Source organism: Sturnira hondurensis, unplaced genomic scaffold, assembly GCF_014824575.4.
Source record: "Sturnira hondurensis isolate 20B ecotype Veracruz unplaced genomic scaffold, ASM1482457v3 Scaffold0025370, whole genome shotgun sequence".
NCBI lineage: Eukaryota > Metazoa > Chordata > Mammalia > Chiroptera > Phyllostomidae > Sturnira > Sturnira hondurensis.
In genome coordinates, this window is record NW_028098001.1 from 10,261,961 (window position 1) to 10,282,256 (window position 20,296).

General features: G+C 36.7%; 1 protein-coding gene across 6 annotated transcripts in view; it reads right to left on the reverse strand.

The window, feature by feature from the left end:
- The window catches only part of DOP1A (DOP1 leucine zipper like protein A), a 115,393-nt gene that overhangs the window by 14,600 nt on the left and 80,497 nt on the right, over nt 1-20,296 (reverse strand). For all 6 annotated transcript variants that reach the window (XM_037039396.1, XM_037039393.1, XM_037039397.1 and 3 more), the window contains 10 exons: nt 18,774-18,899; nt 12,663-12,797; nt 8,540-8,595; nt 7,254-7,358; nt 3,437-3,503; nt 3,097-3,241; nt 2,843-2,922; nt 1,611-1,720; nt 1,209-1,358; nt 1,014-1,075 (listed from right to left, as the gene is read on the reverse strand). In XM_037039396.1, coding sequence (XP_036895291.1) covers nt 1,014-1,075; nt 1,209-1,358; nt 1,611-1,720; nt 2,843-2,922; nt 3,097-3,241; nt 3,437-3,503; nt 7,254-7,358; nt 8,540-8,595; nt 12,663-12,797; nt 18,774-18,899 — 1,036 coding nt within the window. The remainder of the gene's footprint in view (nt 1-1,013; nt 1,076-1,208; nt 1,359-1,610; nt 1,721-2,842; nt 2,923-3,096; nt 3,242-3,436; nt 3,504-7,253; nt 7,359-8,539; nt 8,596-12,662; nt 12,798-18,773; nt 18,900-20,296) is intronic.

The following is a 20,296-nucleotide window of genomic DNA, read 5'->3' on the forward strand; positions in this document are numbered from 1 at the left end:
TTGTCTTACCACCCATGCGCCGCTCACTCTTGTGCAGCCAGGCTGCCTTGCTTGCTTTGTCTTGTTTGCCTTTCCTTGCGCTCACCAAGCTTCTGCCCACCCCAAGACCTTTATAACTTTCGTTTCCTGTGGCCTGGAATACTCTGTCCCTAGGACATCTCATAGCTGGCTTCTTTAGTTTCACCTCAAACATGAGCTCTTTAGCTGTTATTTATAATATATTGCACAGCTCTATTTCCTTCACAACTTCTTATTTTCTCTCTGAAATCTTGTTTGACTAAGGTTAGCATAATGCCTGGCCTATTTTTGTCTTTTAATAAATATTTGTTGAGTGGATGAGTCTGAACCTGGATCTGAACCTTAAAACAATGCGGTGAAGAGTACAGAAGAGAGAATATGCTGCTCCTTTCTTTTCCAGAGGAGAAAACTGCAGCTTGTGTTAAAGAACTTAGATTCATATAGATTTAATCAAGTTCGCTGCTATTTAAGGACATTACTTTAGTAGCTTCTGAACTTTAAAAATAAATTTTTTAAAAACCTCCATTTTTTCAGATGAAATATTATAAGGAATCCTAACATAAAACCAATCGAAGTGGAGTAGAAAGGGGGTGAAGAGTGATTCTGCCCTTTTTTTAGCTCCTTTCTTCCTTTAGAGGAAATGAACAGAACCCCAGGATTTAGCATGACTCCGTGACTTTGCTCCAACATCCTGCCTGTCTCTGCCTTGCCCTGTGTTGGTCTTTCATTTCTTCAACAATTACTTAGTGAGTGCTACTGTGTGCTAGGTTCTATGCTGTGAGCTGAGGGGACAATTTAGAGACACATGGCCAAGTAGTTTTACTTATTATTTATCACTACATTGTCCTCTTTAAGTTTAACAGTACATCCCTTTAGGGCACTAAGTATAACTTGACACAGAGGTAATTCAGTGGTTTCTAAAAAAGAGCAAAGTAAATAAGGATGGATCATATACAGGAAAAACACTGCTTCAGCTGTCATCCCATAATACTCACTCATCAAATCTCTAAATGTTGTCTTATCGTGTGTCATCAGGTTGTCCAGAATTGCTCTCCAACTGAAAAGACAAGGATTATCATATGTAATTAAGATTTTGTTGTTGTTATTGTTAAAAAGTGTTCTTCCTTGTAGGATATTTCAACAGACTTTATAAGATGTATTATCACGTTGAATAAAAGATGATGACTTACTGATTAACACAAGAGGCATCCATCTGAAAGAAACTGGGATCCATAAAGAGGTCAAAGGCTTCTTTCTTCCAGGCTCTCCGGGTGTACTGATACCCACTGAGACTGCTAAGCAGCTGGACACAGGCTCGATAACTAGGGGCATTATGGGCACTAGGAGGAAGGAAAACCACCTTAACCTATATGTTATCATTTTAATCATCATGTTAAGTTATTCATTAGTGTTCACAGTTACCTAAAACAATGACAGGAAACAGAAAACACCATACGAATTTTTTTCAATAATTATAACTTGTGGTAAAAAATGTTATTTTGTGGTAATTCGAATAATGGCAATTAACAAATATAATTTGCTTCTAACAAGCTTTGAATTAACTATGAAATGTACTTAAATAATAATAGTACCTGTGATTTCGGAGGTAGGGCACAACATAATGCATAATATTTACAAGTAAAGGAATAACTCGTTCTTTTTCATCACTATAGAAAACCATGTCCAAAAGATGAGCCAAAACCTAAAAAAAAAATAAGAAATGGAATGGCGCATAATCTAAGAGCTGAAACTAGCAGCAAGGTGGCTTTCATCTTTAGGAAAACCTAGATTTCCTTAAAATCAGAAAAATCTAAAATCAGATCTACCCAGTCCATTTGTATATGAATGGTGTCTGCCACTATTTGCTTTTTTTTTGTTTCCTGTAACTATAGGATATAAATATGGGCAAATCTTACTATTTCTAACCAAGACAGGTAAGTAGAGAAAAAGAGAGGTCAAGATCCTTCTACTGTGACAGTGAGTAAAGAGTGAATTTAAGACTGGAAACTTGATACTCTCTTTTCCTGACCTGGTTAAAAGGGGCTTGGGAAAGAAACAACCAAATGAACTGGGCTGTTCAAGACCCAATTTTGTCAGTTAATAACTAATTGATTTTAATCATACTGTTCTAATCTTCATGAGGTTCAGTATCCACATCTGTAAAGGGGAAACAAACATGACATGCAAGACTATATAACAGGGTATAAAGAGAGAACATGTCAGAAGTTGCATATAGAAATGTTTGGTGCACTATAAAATACTTTATAGTGACCAGCATCATTACACCACCTCCACCCCTGCCAACCGTACTATGATACAAATGCACTTATCCTTTTTTAAACGGTAAACCTTTAAAAAATAGTACTTGGGGAAGTGAGCAATAGCTAAGGTTACTATCACTAATACTTAACAAACTAACCTGAATATAAAGTCAAAATTTTATTCTATACAGTGCTTTCTAGAAGCACAAAATGAGTTTCCTTTTCCTTTTTTTTTTTAACTTTTCACCTGGCCATATTTTATCTTTGATTTTAGAGAGCTAGGAAGGGAAAGGGAAAGCCAGAGAGTGGGAGAGGGAGAGAAGGGGAAAGGCGGAGGGTGTGAGAGAGAGAGAGAAACATCCATTTGTTGCCTCCCATATGCACCCTGACTGGGGATCAAACCCTCAACCTTTTGGTGAATGGGACGACACTCTAACCAACTAAGCTACCTGGCCAGAGCCAAAATGAGTTTTCAAATTAAAAACTTGAAGAATTACTTGCTAGTATTCAATTGTGAAACTACTTGCTTGAAAGTTCCTTTAAAAATTTTTTATAATATTTACCTCAGAAAGTAATGTCAGTGCATGGACACTATATACTGAAGGAGTGATGTTTGAGGTTTCCATTGCAGGTGATAACATATCTAAATAACAGAAAGGACAGGTAAAGACACAGTTAGGTCTTTTGCACTAAAAAAGCTACCCGCTAAACGAGAGTAAAGGGATGATTTTATGATATTCACAGTAGTAGCTGCAATGATTTCCTAGTGAATATATATTTATGAATATAGATCTACATAATTGTTTGCCATCAATACCTTCAACATCAGACTCCAGATTGGTTCCATCCACCATTATTTTGGGAGAAGGCTTAACTTCAAGATTCCTTCGCAGCCATGTTGTCTGTTCCAAAGAAGAACCAGCAATTGCACCAATTGCATCCACTATTTTATGAGTCACATCCTAAAGAAACAAGGAGAAACCGCTACATATATATATCTATATATATCTATGTATCTATATAGATATATATACCTACACACAAGCACACACGTACACATGGAACTTCACAGAAAATCTTATTTGACCTAATGTTAGTGTGAAGAGCTCTGAGAAATACAGAGTTCTGGCAACTATCCTCAATTCAGAATGCCTTACCTGAAGGTCTCTTTGGTCTTTTTTATTCTCCAAGCTAGGGTTTTTCATAATAAACTCATTCAGAACCCTAAAAGAGCCAAAAAGAAGAACAAACCAGAAATATTAGTCTAAAGAAAATTATGCAATCTAATTTCTCACTGTGAGCAGCTGAGTTTGTGGCCTTGATTTCTATTTTGTATGTTTAACGAACACACACACACATGGATATCCTATGACTTAGCTGAGATGGATTCAAATATGCCATGAAAAGACATGTACAAGGATGTCCACACAGCATTACTTGCAAAAGTCAAAAACTGGAAAGAATCCCAATGTTTAGCAACAGGAAAGATAAACTGCAGTGTATTCATACAATAAAATACTGAACAGCAATTGACATGAATAAATTTATAGCTACATGAAATTACATGGATGAATCTTACAAGTGTGGGAAAAATAGACATAAAATGAAATAGTTATATTTCAAAAACAAGGCAAACTTTGTGGTGTTAGAAGTCAGAATAGTGGTTATCTTTGGGAAGAATGGAAAGAACAGTGAGTGGGAGGGGACCAAAGGGGACGTGGCATATTTTATTTCTTAATTTAGGTTCATTATTAAATACTTTGTATGTTCACTCTGTAATAACTTGTGGGGTTGTGTGCTTATTATTTATATGTTTTTCTGCATGTTTTATATATCAGACCCCCAAAATAACTCCAAACACCACCAATTTTAAAGTGTAACATAGAAATTGTTTCTTACCCTTTGTGTGTATATATGATAAATTAAAAATCCTTCATAAATAATTTCCATTGTTTGCTAAATAATTCCACTCAATATTTACTTTGACTTGATTTTATTAAGATAAATTGTATGTATAATTATTTCCAAACTCATGTAAAGGATTATTGAAGAGCAATTTTCATTGATTTCTACTTTGTAACTAGGAATTTTTAGGGGATCAGTGGAAAGGTTAGAAAAAAATAAATGAGCAGAAATTTCAAAGGGGAATTAAGTTTCTAGTACAAATGAATATGTCCAACTCTGTGTTTAAATGCTCTTGTACACACATGCTGAGAAGGGGGTCAGACACCTCATTGTCTGAGAAGCAACAAAGAAAAAAAGGTGGCTGAGGAAACAATAAATTGTGTAAGGCAGAAGCTACAAGTCATGACAGATGGCCTCACTTTTTAATGAAGTTAGCCCACAGGGCTATTTGGTAATAACTCAAAAAACTGTATAGATATTTTCTCCTTGAGCCTTAAAACAATTCAGAGGCAGGTAGGTCAGGTATTACTGCTTGGTAGGAAAAGAGCCTTAGAGAGGTTTATTGATGTACCCAATAAAGAGATGAGGGCTGGAACTGGAGATTAGAAGAATCAGGAATCTTCATTAGAATGTTGTTTGATTTCTAGTATTTACATTTACCTCTCATTACTAAAAATCATACGCACTGGTTACCTTCACCTCTGATCTGGGATTTACAGACATTCAGTCCACTGCTCTTTTTATCACACCTCCAATCTCTCAAATTCCTTCAGCTTTTGATTTGGAAAGCCCAAAGCACGAGGCTCCAGGGATCATCACGAACCCTGGAGTTCTTGAGCGGGTCTCTAGCTCCCTGTGCCCGGTACGCAAGTTACTCAGCTACTACAGCCCGATGAGCCACTCTCTTCAAGCTCTCAACTCTGTCCCCCCACCTCCTCTCTGCTTCCTCTAGGAAGACTGTTTCCCCGCACTTCACTAGGAAACACAAGGCCATCTTCCTGAAGAGCCCTCCACTTCCTTCTTTTCCACTTCAACATTTTCTAGACCATTGGCTGCCAAACCAGAACTGCTAGTTCCCTTATGGACACTACGCATGGAAGGTAAGTCTACGTACACAGAATCACACAATTACATATATTAAAACACTATCACAGCTTCAGAGGCTGACTGAAAGACTGAAGTTCTTTGCTCTTAGTTGAATTTATCCTTTCAGTGTAATGACATACTGACTGTCATTGGCTATTAGTGACTCCACTGGACTACCTGAGGTAGTGTAGAAAGGTTGGGGTAAAGTGAACTCTACTTCCTTTCCTTAAGCAGTCTTTCAGACATTCGTGTGTACTCCAGTTCCAGGAATCTTGTTAAAATGCAGATTCTGGCTGGGGGTGTCCGAGGTACAGCCTGATATTCTACACTTCTAACAAGCTCCCAGGTGATTCCAATGCTGCTGGTTAAAGGACTAAACTTTGAGTGGCAAAGTCTCAAACGAAAAATGTGTTCTTCTTTCTCACTCTTAACACCTGCTGCCAATCATGGCTTTCCACCCTCTCCCTGCTGCCTCTGGGATCTGGTGCTGTAAGTGAGCTCCCTTCCCTCTCGAATCCTCTAGCACTCTCCACTTACATAACATTTATTATTGGCCAGGCACTATTCTAAGAATTTAAGAAATATTTAACTGATTTAATTCTCATAACTACTTTATGACAGGCTCTGTTATCATTCCCATTTTACAGATGGAGAGGTTAAATGGCCTGCCCAAGGGCACATGGCTAAATAAGATGTCAAGGAGCTGGGATTTGTACCCAGGCGGCGTACAACTTCAGAATCTTTGCCAGTAACAATTCAATATTCTTAGGTCTTCCTTACCATTAACAGTGACTTTTTAATCACATTTTCTTTTGTTACCTTATTATTTCCTTCTTTTCATGGCCAAACATCTTCAAAGAATAACCTGTATTTACTTTTCATTCTAACCCTTGGCTGTTCACATCTGTGCTTATTACCTTGCCAAAATCTTTCCCTCTAAATCACCAATCCTCTCCAAATCATCAGTAGTTATAGCCTCTTATTATTCTTTATCTTCCTCAATCTTGCTGTAAGTGTTGCCCATGCCCTCTTCTCCATGCTCTCACAACACTGAATATATGTGGTTCTCTTCTCACTTTGTGATATTCGCTTGTCTTTTTTCCCCGCTGAGCCCTTTACCTTCTTGGTCCTGTTCTTTCACTCCCATCAACAGTTCACACTCTACCTCCCACGTGAAACAGAATTCCTGGTTCATCCTCTTTCCCCTCCGATTCACCCTCCTACTAACTTGTCAGTAATGTTTCTCCACAAAACCTGTACTCACTCCCACCCTCTGCCCAAGACCAAATTTCTTAAGCTAAAATTAAAAGCAAAATCCTTCTCCATCTAGCTCCCATCTCCCTTTTCCTCCACCTCCTATTCCTCTGCCTGGGCCCTACTCTACAATCGAACCAGACGAGGAGCCTCGCTCCAGTACACCTTCCCTTCCTATCTCCTATGACCTCCTAGGGAAAGGCTTTCTGCTCCTACCATCTCCAATCACACAGCAAGTGTTTACTGTGAACCAAGAATAGTGGTGAGCAAAAACAAACACTATGCATGAAAACATGGTGAATGCAGCTAAGTAATGGTGATGGGAACATATCAAAAAATTATAAAACTATTAACATAGATCAGGGAAATGACTTTTCCAAGCCTGTTCATGCTCAGGGCCTTAATTGAACTCAAATGACCCTCCTCTAAGAAGTACCACTTCAGCTATACTATTTACCTTTTAATCCCACACCCTCTCCTCACTAAATAACTACCGTTGTAAGTTTTACATTAGCACATTTACATTTTGTATATGTAGAAATACGTACTGCTCCCTCCCCAGCCCCCTGTATTTACATGCCTCATGTTGAACATCTTGTTTTATACTTTAAGAATCCTGTGAGTAGGCAGAGAGATCACATGGTCACTCAAAACATTTGATATATAGCAATTAAGGCAATGGATATTTTTATTTTATTCATAATAATATTTTTAAGTGAAGTTGCTTACCCAAGTATAAGAAACTGCCCTGGGGCTGGAAGACTCAGTTGCATAGAGTCTTTCAGTAGGATCAGCAGTGATGCCCAACTATCCACTAAATTGGGCACTGGAATTCTGCAAGATAAATATACTTTTATATAACATACATATGAATATTTTATATATACATACATATACATATATAGAAATCCACAGTAAAGATTTAACTTTCTTTATATTTTCCAATAGCCTTTAACAAATTATTCTGCTAGTTTCTCTGAAACATTCTAAATTTGTATAGATTATGAGAATAAAATTCCTAAAAGCTTTATCTTTTCTACTAATGTAATATAAAAAGAAAATAAAATGCACTCAAAATACACAGTGTGATTTATTATTCTAGAAATTTTGCTATAGAAACCCCAGTTTTTAACACATGGACTCTCCGAAGTAAAATACAACTGAAATCTCGGTTTGATTACTAACGCCACAGTCACCTGCTTCCTGGCCTGTTCCTTCCGCTTCTCTCCTATCTTGGCCCTTTCTCCTTCAGCTTTCAGTCTGTCTCATCTAAAGGAGACCTGTTAACCTACTGTGAACATCACTCTCTCACCCCTAGAAAAATTAGGATTTTCAGTCTGATCTTAATTCTGACACCTCTATGTGCCTAAATTCAGATTTTAGGCAGTCACAACCAGTTTTCATTGTTTAAACTGACATTTATCACAACTTGATAAATGTCAGTCATGGACCACAAAGTGATGCTACACTTGGTCATTAAAACTGAGTTACCTCTACGACAGAGGGTTACGATCCAGGCTCTTCAGTAAGAAGTTTATCAGAACTGAAGCCAACTAACTTGCTGTTCAGGGATTAGTTAAATAAAACTGAAATATGCTATAACAAAAAATATTTCATATCATCATTCCTAACATTAGAAAATCACGTTAGTCTACCACATATTCACCTATATGGAGATAACAATAAATTCAGTGGCAACAGGCATGGTTTCAATCATATGATTCAGCTGTTCATTTATAATATTTAAATGATTTTCTTACAATTCAGTGTTTGATTATCCAGTGTATTTTAAATACACATAGCTCTTTAGGTATGTGGGATTTGTATGGCACAGTCATTAAGATATCCAATGATTAATATATCCATAAATAATGTTTCTGTTTCCAGTACTTGCTCTTTTAGTTTTAGGGGAAGAACACCAAATTCTTGAAAGACTGCGGGTACTATTCTCCCATAGTTTAGAACTGGTATACGTTGCTAATGCAGTGAGGAGAGATGCACATCAGTTATCTTACCTTTGAATATAAGCATAGAAAAACTGAAGCATGCAGACTTCCAAAGAAAGATGTTTCTATAAACAAAAGAAATCAGTTTTACAGTGAAGAAAAACGCTGCCTTTGCTTTTTCACTGTTGCAAGCACTCTATATTTTACTACTAATTTTTAATTTTAAAAACCAAACACAAGTTTGTCATAAAAAATGCAACTCTCTTTCATTTAGTCGGGGGGAAAAAACTCAAGAACTATTTAAAAAGTTGAAAATGGATGGATGAAATAAAATTCTCAATTCCTCCCCTACTGGCCAGCTATTACTTTGAAATGATCCTTTTCCTCTATAAGCAGGAAAATTAGTTTTATTTTAATCAGCTTATGCTCAATTGGTGCTATCAGAATTAGGTTGAGACTTTTTATAAAATGTACTTTTAATCTATCTTTCCGCAAATTTCTGTTAAATGAGTGTAGTTAGTCAAATTTGGAAGCATTGCCTAATAGCCTAAAATGTAGTCTATTACTGAAGATAGTGCCGAAAAATATAATAAAAAGAAACACCTGTTGTTAGAAATTAATAATAGGTAAAAAGACAAAACTGATGACATTGACATTTACCAATTTGTTTGTTTTTAGTAGCAACTATTTTCTTGCAGTTTTCCCCTTTTATCACAAAGAAAAATCAAGTATCCAATCTATTCAGAACTTAGTAGATTGACATCAGAGAGGCAGCAGGTGGGTGTGTATATTTGAAATTTGCTCTTACATGTTTTCATATCATACACGCTTAGCTCAATGTCTGGTACAAGTAGATGCTCAAAATACACTGAATTGAGCTTTCACAGGCAAATTTAAATCACAGATGTCCAAGAGGTTTTAGAATAGTAGGACAATTATTAAAAGGCTAAGGGCACTGACTATTTACATGCAAGCATACTTTTCCCATCGGCAATTCAAGATAAAAGAAAAAAATTCAACATTTTTAGATATCTGTAATTTTTTTATGGATATGATTAGGTCTTTTTAAAAATGGCTTAAAGTCTAACATTTGTAGTTGATAAAAATTTTCTAAGAAAATATGATCTCTTAGCTAGAAGAGCAGAAAATGCAGAGAAGTCCATACTGTTAATATTCACAGACTTTTATATCTGCCTGATGAGAGAAGGCCCTGTGAGTGTAGAGCCTGTATTGCCCATTTTTTTGTAGCTGTTGGAAAGCATCATTTTTTTTTGCAGAGAAATCTGTGTTTTAAAAAATATTCAATTATATTTTTATTGCTTTATTTGAGCATTTTTTAATTTAATTATTGTTCAAGTATAGTTTTCTGTCTTTTACTCCTATCCCAGACCCCCCAGTGCTCCCCACCTCCCTCCCATCCCCCATCCCCCGCCTTAGTTGTTGTCCATGTGTCCTTTATACTTGTTCCTGTGAATCCTTTCCCTTTTTCCCCTGAAATTCTCTCCACCTCACCTGTGGTCCCTGTCAGCCTGTTCTGTATTTCAGTGTCTTTGGTTATATTTTGCTTGCTTTTTTGTTTTGTTGTTTAGGTTCCTGTTAAAGGTGAGATCATATGGTATTTGTCTTTCACTGCCTGGCTTATTTCATTCAGGAAAGCACGGTCATATACATGGTCAGGAAATGACATGGACTAAAACTAAGGTTATGGCAAAATAACCTTAGTGCATAGAGTGTGTGAAGAGTGCATAGAGTTAGGAAATTCATTTGGAGGAACAAGACAGGGATTCCCACATTCACCCCTCTTACTCAACACAGTACTGAAAGTCTCAGCCGCAGCAATCACACAAGAATAACAGGCAGGCACATTGGAAGGGAAGAAGAAAAACTGTCATTATTTGCAGTTTTACATACAAGCATAATACTATATAGAGAAAACCCTAAAGATGCCACCAAAAGACTACTGGAACTGATAAATAAATTCACTAAAGTAGCATGATAAAAAATAAATATCCAGAAATCGGTTGTATTTTTATATAGCAATAATGAACTATCAGAAATGAAAGCTAAGAAAACAACCCCATTTTCAATTGTATAAAAAATTACTAGGAATAAATTTAACCAAGGATGTAAAAGACCTGTACTCAGAATATTATAAGACTCTGAAGAAAGAAACCGAAGAAGATACAAATAAATTGAAGCATACACTGTGCTCATAGATAGGAAGAGTTAACACTGTTAAAATGTCTACACTACCCAAAACAATCTATAGATTCAACACCAGTCTTAACATGATACCAATGGTATATTTCACAGAACTAGAACGAATAATCCAAAAATTTATATGGAACCACAGAGACCCTGAATACATAAAGTGATCTTGTGAAAGAACAAAACTGGAGGAATCAAGCTACCTGATACCAAACTATACTACAAGCCCAACCTAATCAAAACAGCATGGTACTGGTATAAAAACAGATATATAGATCAATGAAACAGAACAGAGAGACCAGAAATATACCCACACCTACATGGTCAATTAATATTTGACAAAGGATGCAAGAATGTACAATGGAGTAAAGGTAGTCTGTTCAATAAATGTGCTGGAAAATTGGACAGATACTTGCAAAAATAAAATAAAACTAGACCACCTCCTTACACTACATCTGAGAATAAACTCAAAATGGACTTTAATATAGAACTCAAAACCATAAAACTCCTAGAAAATGTAGGCAATAAAGTCTTAGACACTCCTCTTAGCAAATCTCCTTGGGCAAGGGAAACAAAAAACAAACAAATGCAACTACATCAAACTAAAAAGCTCTTGCACAGCAAAGGAAGCCATCAAAAGAATGAAAAGACAACCCAGAGAATGGGAGAACATATTCACCAATGACACATATGATAAAAGGTTAATATCCAAAATTTATAAAGAACCCATACCCCCCAAAATATAAACAATCCAATTTAAAACTGGGCAAAGGATCTGAATAGACACCTCTCCAAGGAGGACATACAGATGGCCCACAGACACATGAAAAGATGCTCAATGTCACTAATCATCAAAGAGATGCCAATTAAAACCACCATGAGATACTACCTCACACCTGTTAGAATGGTTATCATTAATAAATCAAAGAAAGCCAAAACACTAATTCAAAAGAATAAATGCACCCCTATGTTCACTGCTGCATTATTTATGACAGCCAAGATATGGAAGCAACCCAGGTGTCCATCAACAGATGAGTGGATAAAAAAGCAGTGGTACAAATATACAATGGAATATTACTCAGCCATAAAAAGAGTGAAATCTGACCACTTGCAACAGCAGGATGGAACTAGAGGGTTTTATGCTAACTGAAATAAGTCAGTTAGAGAAAGACAAACACCATATGATTTCACTCATATGTGGAACCTAAAGAACCATATAAACGAACAAACAAAATGTAAACACTTATACAGGTAAGAGACTGATAGTTGCCAGATGGGAGGCAGGGTGGGGACTGGGTGATAAAGGTGAAGGGACTGAGAGGTACAGATTAGTAGTTACAAAACAGCCACAGGGATGTAAAGATCAGCATAGGGAATATAGTCAATAATATTGTAACAACTGTGTATGGTGATAGGTGAGTTCTGGAATGTTAGGGGGAACACTTTGTAAAATATATGAGTGTCTAACCTCTATTCTGTACACCTGAAACTAATATAAAATAATACTGAATGTAAACTGTAATGGAAAATTACAGTCTTTTTTTAAAAAAGAGTCTTTCTTTTTTTAAAAAAACAGAGAGAGAGAGAGAGAGAGAGAGAGAGAAAGATTGATTCACTCTAAAAAGAAAGCAATAAAGAAACTGTGAGGTAATCAACAACTGAGATGAGCAGACCTTGGGCTCTGGCTTCTGTGTTCTGCCCTTAGGGGACCGGAGAAACCTCCCCTAAGAATTAGGTCACACAGCTCTTGACTGCCTTAGATGTACATATAGAGTGATGGGAGCAGTTCAGTGTTTCTCACAATCACAATAGGAAGTCATTGAAGATACTGATAACTGTTTTTATTATGGCAGTGAGAGTGACACGTGCATTCATCTCTGCTAAAAGGACACTACTGTACAAAAAAACAAGACAACAAAACTTACCTACCAGCATCATTTTTGAAATAGAACTGTAAAGAGAAACTGATTAAAGCTCTTCTTACCTTGTCCTTTGCTATGGCTGGGGGCTGCTTTAAAACTTCCTTCACAGTCTGTATAACGGTTTCTGCTCTCATGACACTGATGGAGCGAACCAGCTCCACCAGTAAAAGCTGCTCTTCACTGGCCGCAGGAATAACCTGGTAACACATTGTTGTATTCACATATGTAAGTGTGTGTATAAGTCTTAACAGAAGTCACAGAACTAAGTGAATATTTAGGGCCTAATCTTAATATAAAGGACTTTTCAAGTCCCTTAATTATACTCTAGGTAAAAATTTACTTATTTTTATCAATAATAAGTACATGTATATAATTTTTAAAAAAATCAGAGTAAGCTTGATAAGAAAAAAATTTCAGTGCTTTATTCCTTTTCATGCCCCAAAACAACCAAGCTCAACTTTTAGCTCTTTTTTATTATTTCTGAGCAATTATTTTTTGTATTTCAAAATTTTTTGTATTTCAAAATTTTTTACAATTTTAGATATTACCTACTTTCCACTTTAGAAGACAATAATTGAACTCTCTTAGATTTTTTTCCCTATCTTCCCAACAGTTTTACCAAAATTTTACTTAAATCAACACCCAGTGGCTACTTGCGTGTTTATGGTAGCATATGCATTATAGTGTCACTGCATCTCTTCTCATACAACGTTTTGTTTTTCCTAGAATAAACTGATTTGCTTCCTTGGTTTTCTCTATTTCTATCACAAATTCATCCTAAATGCTCCAGCAAGTATATATCTCCTTTAATTACTTATTCAAATGTATTAGGTAATTAATAATATTCTATCCTTTCCCCCTCCTTTTCTTCACTCTTTTTTCCTTGAAACATCTGTTCAACGTCTTCCTGTTCTACCCTTGGTTGGTACCCACTAGGCACAGTATCATCTTGGTCTCTCTCCTGTGACTGTCAGCCTAGAGATCCCTCTTCCTTTTCTTCTATGTCAGAACCCCTGTTACTTGGATCTCCTATTTTTTTCCTCCTTGGTTTATTCCCCCTCTGGTGAAGATGCATCTTCTTGCAGCTGAGAAAAAGTGAATTTAGGGCAATTTTTTTGAGATACTGCATGGTTCAAAATACCCTGAGTAATATCCAGTTCGGCTGGGTATAGAATTACAGGTTGAAGATAATTTTCCCATCACAGTTTTCAATGTTGGTATTGGCCAGTCTTATCATTATTCCAGTGAAAGAGGACCAGTATCTTCCCATAGGAAAACTTTCAGATCTCCTCTTTAAATCCAGTATGCTGAAATCCATGCTGATATTTGTGTAGATCTCTTTTTCACAGTGACTGTCAGGGGACTTTTCTTGTACTACTTCTTTGATATTCCCTCCCTGCTCATCGTCTTCTGTTACTTCTTTCTGCAAAAAGATATTGAATCTCCAATGTCACTTCCCTAATTTTCTTATCTTCCTTTTCCAATTTTCTTTATCTTTAATTTACATTCTATTTCTGATAGCTACCTCTTTTTGCTGGCAATCCTTATATTTTGTTTTGCTTCTGCACTAAAATTTAATATACAAGAAAAATTTTAAATTTTGCAATGATCTTTCTTCTAGTCTCTTCTTTTTTAAAATATATTTTATTGATTATGCTATTACAGTTTTCCTATTTCCCCCCTTCATTCCCCTCCATCCTGCACACCCCCTCCACCATTCCCCCCTTTAGTTCATGTCCATGTATCACAAGTTCTTCATTTTTTTAAATAGATTTTATTGATTATACCATTACAGTTGTTCTATTCCCACTTCATTTCCCTCCACCCTGCACACCCCCTCCCCCACCATTCCCCCCTCCTTTAGTTTATGACCACGTGTCTCAAGTTCTTTAGATTCTATATTTCCCCTACTATTCTTGCCCTCACCCCTATCTATTTTCTACCTACTGTCTATGCTATTTTCTGTACCTTCTCCCCCCTTCTCCTCCCACTCCCCTGTTGCTAACCCTCCATGTGTTCTTCATTTCTATGGTTCCACTCCTGATCTAGCTGTCCTCTTGGTTTGCTTTTGTTTTAGGTGAGGTTGTTAATAACTGTGAGTTTGCTGTCCTTTCACTGTTAATATTTTTCATCTTTTTCTTATATAAGTCCCTTTAGCATTTCATAGAATAAGGGCTTGGTGATGATGAACTCCTTGAACTTGACCTTATCTGAGAAGCACTTTATCTGCCCTTCCATTCTAAATGAAAGCTTTGCTGGATAGAGCACTCTTGGATGTAGGTCTTTGGATTTCAATCTTGGAATCCTTCTTTCTAGCCCCTTCTTGCCTGTAAGGTCTCTTTTGAGAAATCAGCTGACAGCCTGATGGGAACTCCTTTGTAGGTGACTGTCCCCTCATCTCTTGCTGCTTCTAGGATTCTCTCCTTCATTTTAATCTTGGCTAATGTAATTATGATGTGCCTTGGTGTGTTCCTTCTTGGATTCAACTTCTTTGGGACTCTCTGAGCTTCCTGGATTTCCTGGAAGTCTATTTCCTTTGCCAGATTGGGGAAGTTCTCCTTTATTTGTTCAAATATGTTTTCCACTCGTGGCTGTTTCTTTTCCCCTTCTGGTACCCCTATAATTCAGATGTTGGAATGTTTAAAGATGTCCTGGAGGTTCCTAAGCCTCTCCTCATTTTTTTGAATTCTCGTTTCTCCATTCTTTTCTGTTTGGTCATTTTTTTCTTCCTTCTGCTCCACTCCCTTGATTTGAGTCCCAGTTTCCTTTCTATCACTATTGGTTTCCTGTGCATTTCCCTTCATTTCAATTAGTTTAGCCTTCATTTGTTCCTCTAATTTGTGACTAAAATCAACCAGTTCTGTGAGCATCCTGATCATCAGTATTTTGAACTGTGCATCTGATAGGTTGGCCATCTCTTGGTCACTTAGAAGTATTGGCTCTGGGGCTTTGAGCTCTTTTTCTGCTTGAGCCATAATGTTTTGGTCTGTTCGCACCTATTATATAGTGAGGGGCAGAGCCTTAGGTGTTCGCCAGGGTGGGGCAACCCCTTTGCTGGGTTATGACGCTGTATGTGGGGCTGCCCAGAGCCACCCAGGCTGTCAGAGAGGGGCAATGGTGTTTGTTCTGCTCTCTCTCAGATTTCGGTCCCCTTTGCTGCTTCCTGCAAGCAAATTGGTCCCCTTGGTGCCAGCTCCCAGATGTGTGGGCCTGTGCACCCTCCAGGACCCTGTGGATCCAACAAACTCTCTGTGAGCCTGGGTGCTTCGCCCAGCACCTCAACCCTGAAAGTTTCTCCAATTGGTGCTTTTAGGCTTTAATTCCCCTCACTGGGGCCCTAGCCTGTGTGGTCTGTCTCACTGCTTGCTCCTTCGCCTGGTTCATCTGCGTGCGAATGTGTGACCACGGTCAGCCACCCGCCTTGCACCCTCACTGGGTTTGCCCGTTGCCACCCACACCTGGGATCTGCCAACCACTGCCCGTGCATCTGGGTCAGTCTGGCCACTTTATCCTGCCTGATCCCGCTCCACCAGCCACTGACTCCGCCCCTCTTACCGATCTGGCTGAACAGTTCTTTGTTGTCGGACTTCCATACAGTTCAATTTTCTGTGTTTTGGTTGCATTTTTGTTACTAAAACTTTGTTGTCTTTAAACTTGGTTGTGCGAGGAGGCACAGTGTTTCCACGTACGCCTCCATCTTGGCCGCTTTCTAGTCTCTTGTAATTTCATAGATGCAATATGGTTTCCTTATTGAAGGACATAATTATTATTGTTTACATGTTCCTTGTTACTTGCTTTATTTCTTTTGACTTTTCTTATCTAGGTTTTTGGTCTTTGTCTATCATATTAAAAGTTTTTTTCATGTGAATGTTAATCCTTGTCTCTCTATTCAGTTTCAGGTGCACAACCTAGTGACTGGATATTTTGTAATTTACTACATGCTCATCCCAACAAACCTAGTTTCCATCCAACACTATTCATAGTTATTACATGATAGACTACATTTCCTATGCTGTACTTTACATCCCTGTGAATTCTGTAACTACCAATTTGTACTTCTTAATCCCTTCGCCTTTTTCACTCTTTCTCCTCAACCCCTTACCATCTTTCGCTCAGTCCCCCAAACTTCCTCTCCTCTGGCAACCATTGGTCTCTTATCTGTATCTATAAGTGTTTACATTGTTTGTTCATTTATATGGTTCTTTAGGTTCCACATATGAGTGAAATCATATGGTGTTTGTCTTTCTCTAACTGACTTATTTCAGTTAGCATAAAACCCTCTAGTTCCATCCTGCTGTTGCAAGTGGTCAGATTTCACTTTTTATGGCTGAGTAATATTCCATTATATATATGTACCTCTGCTTTTTTTATCCACTCAACTATTGATGGACACCTGGGTTGCTTCCATATCTTGACTATCATAAATAATGCAGCAATGATCATAGGGGTGCATATATTCTTTTGATTACTGTTTTGAATTTCTTTGGATAAATTCCCAGAAGAGGAATTGCTGGGTCATAAGGCAGTTCCATTTTCAATATTTTGAGGTAACTCCATACTGATTTCCACAGTGGCTGCATCAATCTGCATTTCTACCAACAGTGCAAAAAGGCTCCCCTTTCTCCAAATCTTTGCCAGCACTTGTTGTTTTTTGATTTATTAATGATAACCATTCTAACAGGTGTGAGGTAGTATCTCATGGTGGTTTTAATTGGCATCTCTTTGATGATTAGTGACATTGAGCATCTTTTCATGTGTCTATGGGCCATCTGTATGTCCTCCTTGGAGAGGTGTCTATTCAGATCCTTTGCCCAGTTTTAAATTGGATTGTTTCTATTTTGGGGGGGTATGGGTTCTTTATAAATTTTGGATATTAACCTTTTATCATATGTGTCATTGGTGAATATGTTCTCCCATTCTCTGGGTTGTCTTTTCATTCTTTTGATGGCTTCCTTTGCTGTGCAAGAGCTTTTTAGTTTGATGTAGTTGCATTTGTTTGTTTTTTGTTTCCCTTGCCCAAGGAGATTTGCTAAGAGGAGTGTCTAAGACTTTATTGCCTACATTTTCTAGGAGTTTTATGGTTTCGAGTTCTATATTAAAGTCCATTTTGAGTTTATTCTCAGATGTAGTGTAAGGAGGTGGTCTAGTTTTATTTTATTTTTGCAAGTATCTGTCCAATTTTCCAGCACATTTATTGAACAGACTACCTTTACTCCATTGTACATTCTTGCATCCTTTGTCAAATATTAATTGACTGCTTTTAAATAGCCCAGGATTTCAATTTTGTACAATATGGTATCTACCACTGAATCCTTACATGCAAAATAATGGCATATAAGTGAAATGCTTATTTTTATTACTTTAGAAAGGTCAGCGTATATATACTATAAAATCAGCACAAAAATAGCGTATCAGAAAACTGTGTTTAGATAAATCATATAACTTATATCAATGTAAAAATAATAGACTTAATATTCTATAGTCACTATTCATTTTTACTATAAAACATTGTTACTGAATTTTCAAAATCACAAAGCAACAAAATCTTCATATATATAACCCCATCTAAACCAATATATAAATTACGTCTAGAAACAAAACTATTTTACCTATCATGTCATAATAAAAAACTAGTGAAGATAAAAAATTTTCTCCATATCCCTCTAGTAATGCTTGCATAACTAGCATTTAAAAGATATACCCTACTAGATTACAGGGTTATCTAAATATAGTTACAGTTGTAACTGTATTTGAATGGCTATTTAAATACAGTTACAGTTTAATATCATACTAAATTGCCCTTTCCCTTAAAATAGTACATTTTACACTTATTTAAGAAATTGAGGCAACAAGTCATATGTAACCCAGTAGACAAACTGTTTCTTTTCAACTTATACCCCACACCCCAGCCTTCTGCAACTAGTGGAGAGTTGAAAAGTAGTCTGTACAGTAGGTCCTCGATGACATCATTTTGTTCAATGCTATTTCTTTATAACATCGATGAGATGCTGTAGCAACTTAACTCTTGTTTATATCAATTAGCCTATGGTAAAACTGGTTTCACTACCTGTCGTTTTGCCACAGTTCCAAGAACCCATTGTCAATGTTAAATGAGGACTTACTATACTCATCAAATAAAAAAAACAAAAAGTATAAAATGGTTAAATATCTACCTTCGTCCTGTTGGTGTTTTTGTTCTGTTTTCTTTCATTCCATACAAATGCAATGGCAGCCATAAAGTGAACACCATGATTCATTGAAATGGGGCCCAATAATTCAAGGATCTGTTGTCTCAAGTTCTAAAATGAGCAAATGAGAAGTGAACTAAAAATTATGTAAGCATTAATAACTAAACTGCACTTTTAGTTTTTGTTTGAATAATCTATAGTACTTACATGTTTTATTACCTAAACAATAGCAGAGGAAACTATAATCATGTTAAGAGAAGTGACCATGGTAATTTTAATTCTAAAAGGAAAAAAAACCCTATAAAATGACAACAACCAATCGGCTAAATGCAAGAGTCTCAGTAATGTGATGAAATAATAGGAAAACACAATGCAGTTGGCTCTTGAACAAGGATTTGAACTGTGAGGTCCACTAATATGCTGAGGTTTTTCCAATAAATACCTGTATTGTTTTCCATCTGTGGCTGTGAGTGTATGGATGTGAAGGGCTGGCTGTATGTACTGACCTATGCCATTGTGTATAGAGCACTTGAGCATCCACAGATTGTGACATCCATGGGGGGTCCTGGAACCAAATGCCCTGTGGATACTAAGGGAAACCTTAAGTTCTGGGGTGGTCAAAAGTCACACCTGGATGTTTCAGATGCACTGGGGATCAGCACCTCCCCCACCATGTGTGGTTCCAGGGTCAACTGTAAGTGAAATTCAATTACGTTTGATGTAGATTCTTTTTTAATTAGGCAGGGGTGGACAGGGCTTTGACATTTAAGTGAAACCGAACAAAATGAAAACCATACAGTTTAATCCCAACAGCAGTACTCAGACATTTTCTCATGATTCTCACCCTTCCCCTTTGCCCATTTCCAGATGTATTCTCATGACGACAAATCTGGGAAGTGAGGTCTAGGCAACAGAAAAATGTCAATTTGACAACTGACAAAGTATAATACTTTTAAGAACTCATAAATTTTCTTCTAAATATAAAGTAGATAATTTAGAAAATACATAAAAGTGTTTTTTAAACAAGTAATTCCATTATTCTGAGATAATCACTATTAAGTGAATTGTATTCTTTTTTCTGAGGAGACATTTATTTTACACAATTGGAAATACACTATTTGTTGAATGAAGTAATATCCCTGTTTCATTAAACTTTAAAGCATTTCTGTACCCACCAAGAATTCTTCAAAACTATAATTATTAGTACCTGCATAATGTAACACTGAAGGATAAGTTTTTAACCATTAGTTTATTTATTGTTGGGATCTCTCTTTGTTTACTATCAAATAAGGCTATAATAAATGTCTTATGAATATATATTTGCATAACTTTGATTACTTTAGAATTCATTACTAGGCAAAAAAATTATAAAACCTTTAAAGCTCTTTGCACATATAGTTAAATTGTTTTCCAGGAGGGTTTGCATATAAAATATCAATTTAAAATGCCCTTAAAAAAGGAACAAAATTTAACATGTACGAATAAACCTCAAAAACATTATGTCACAT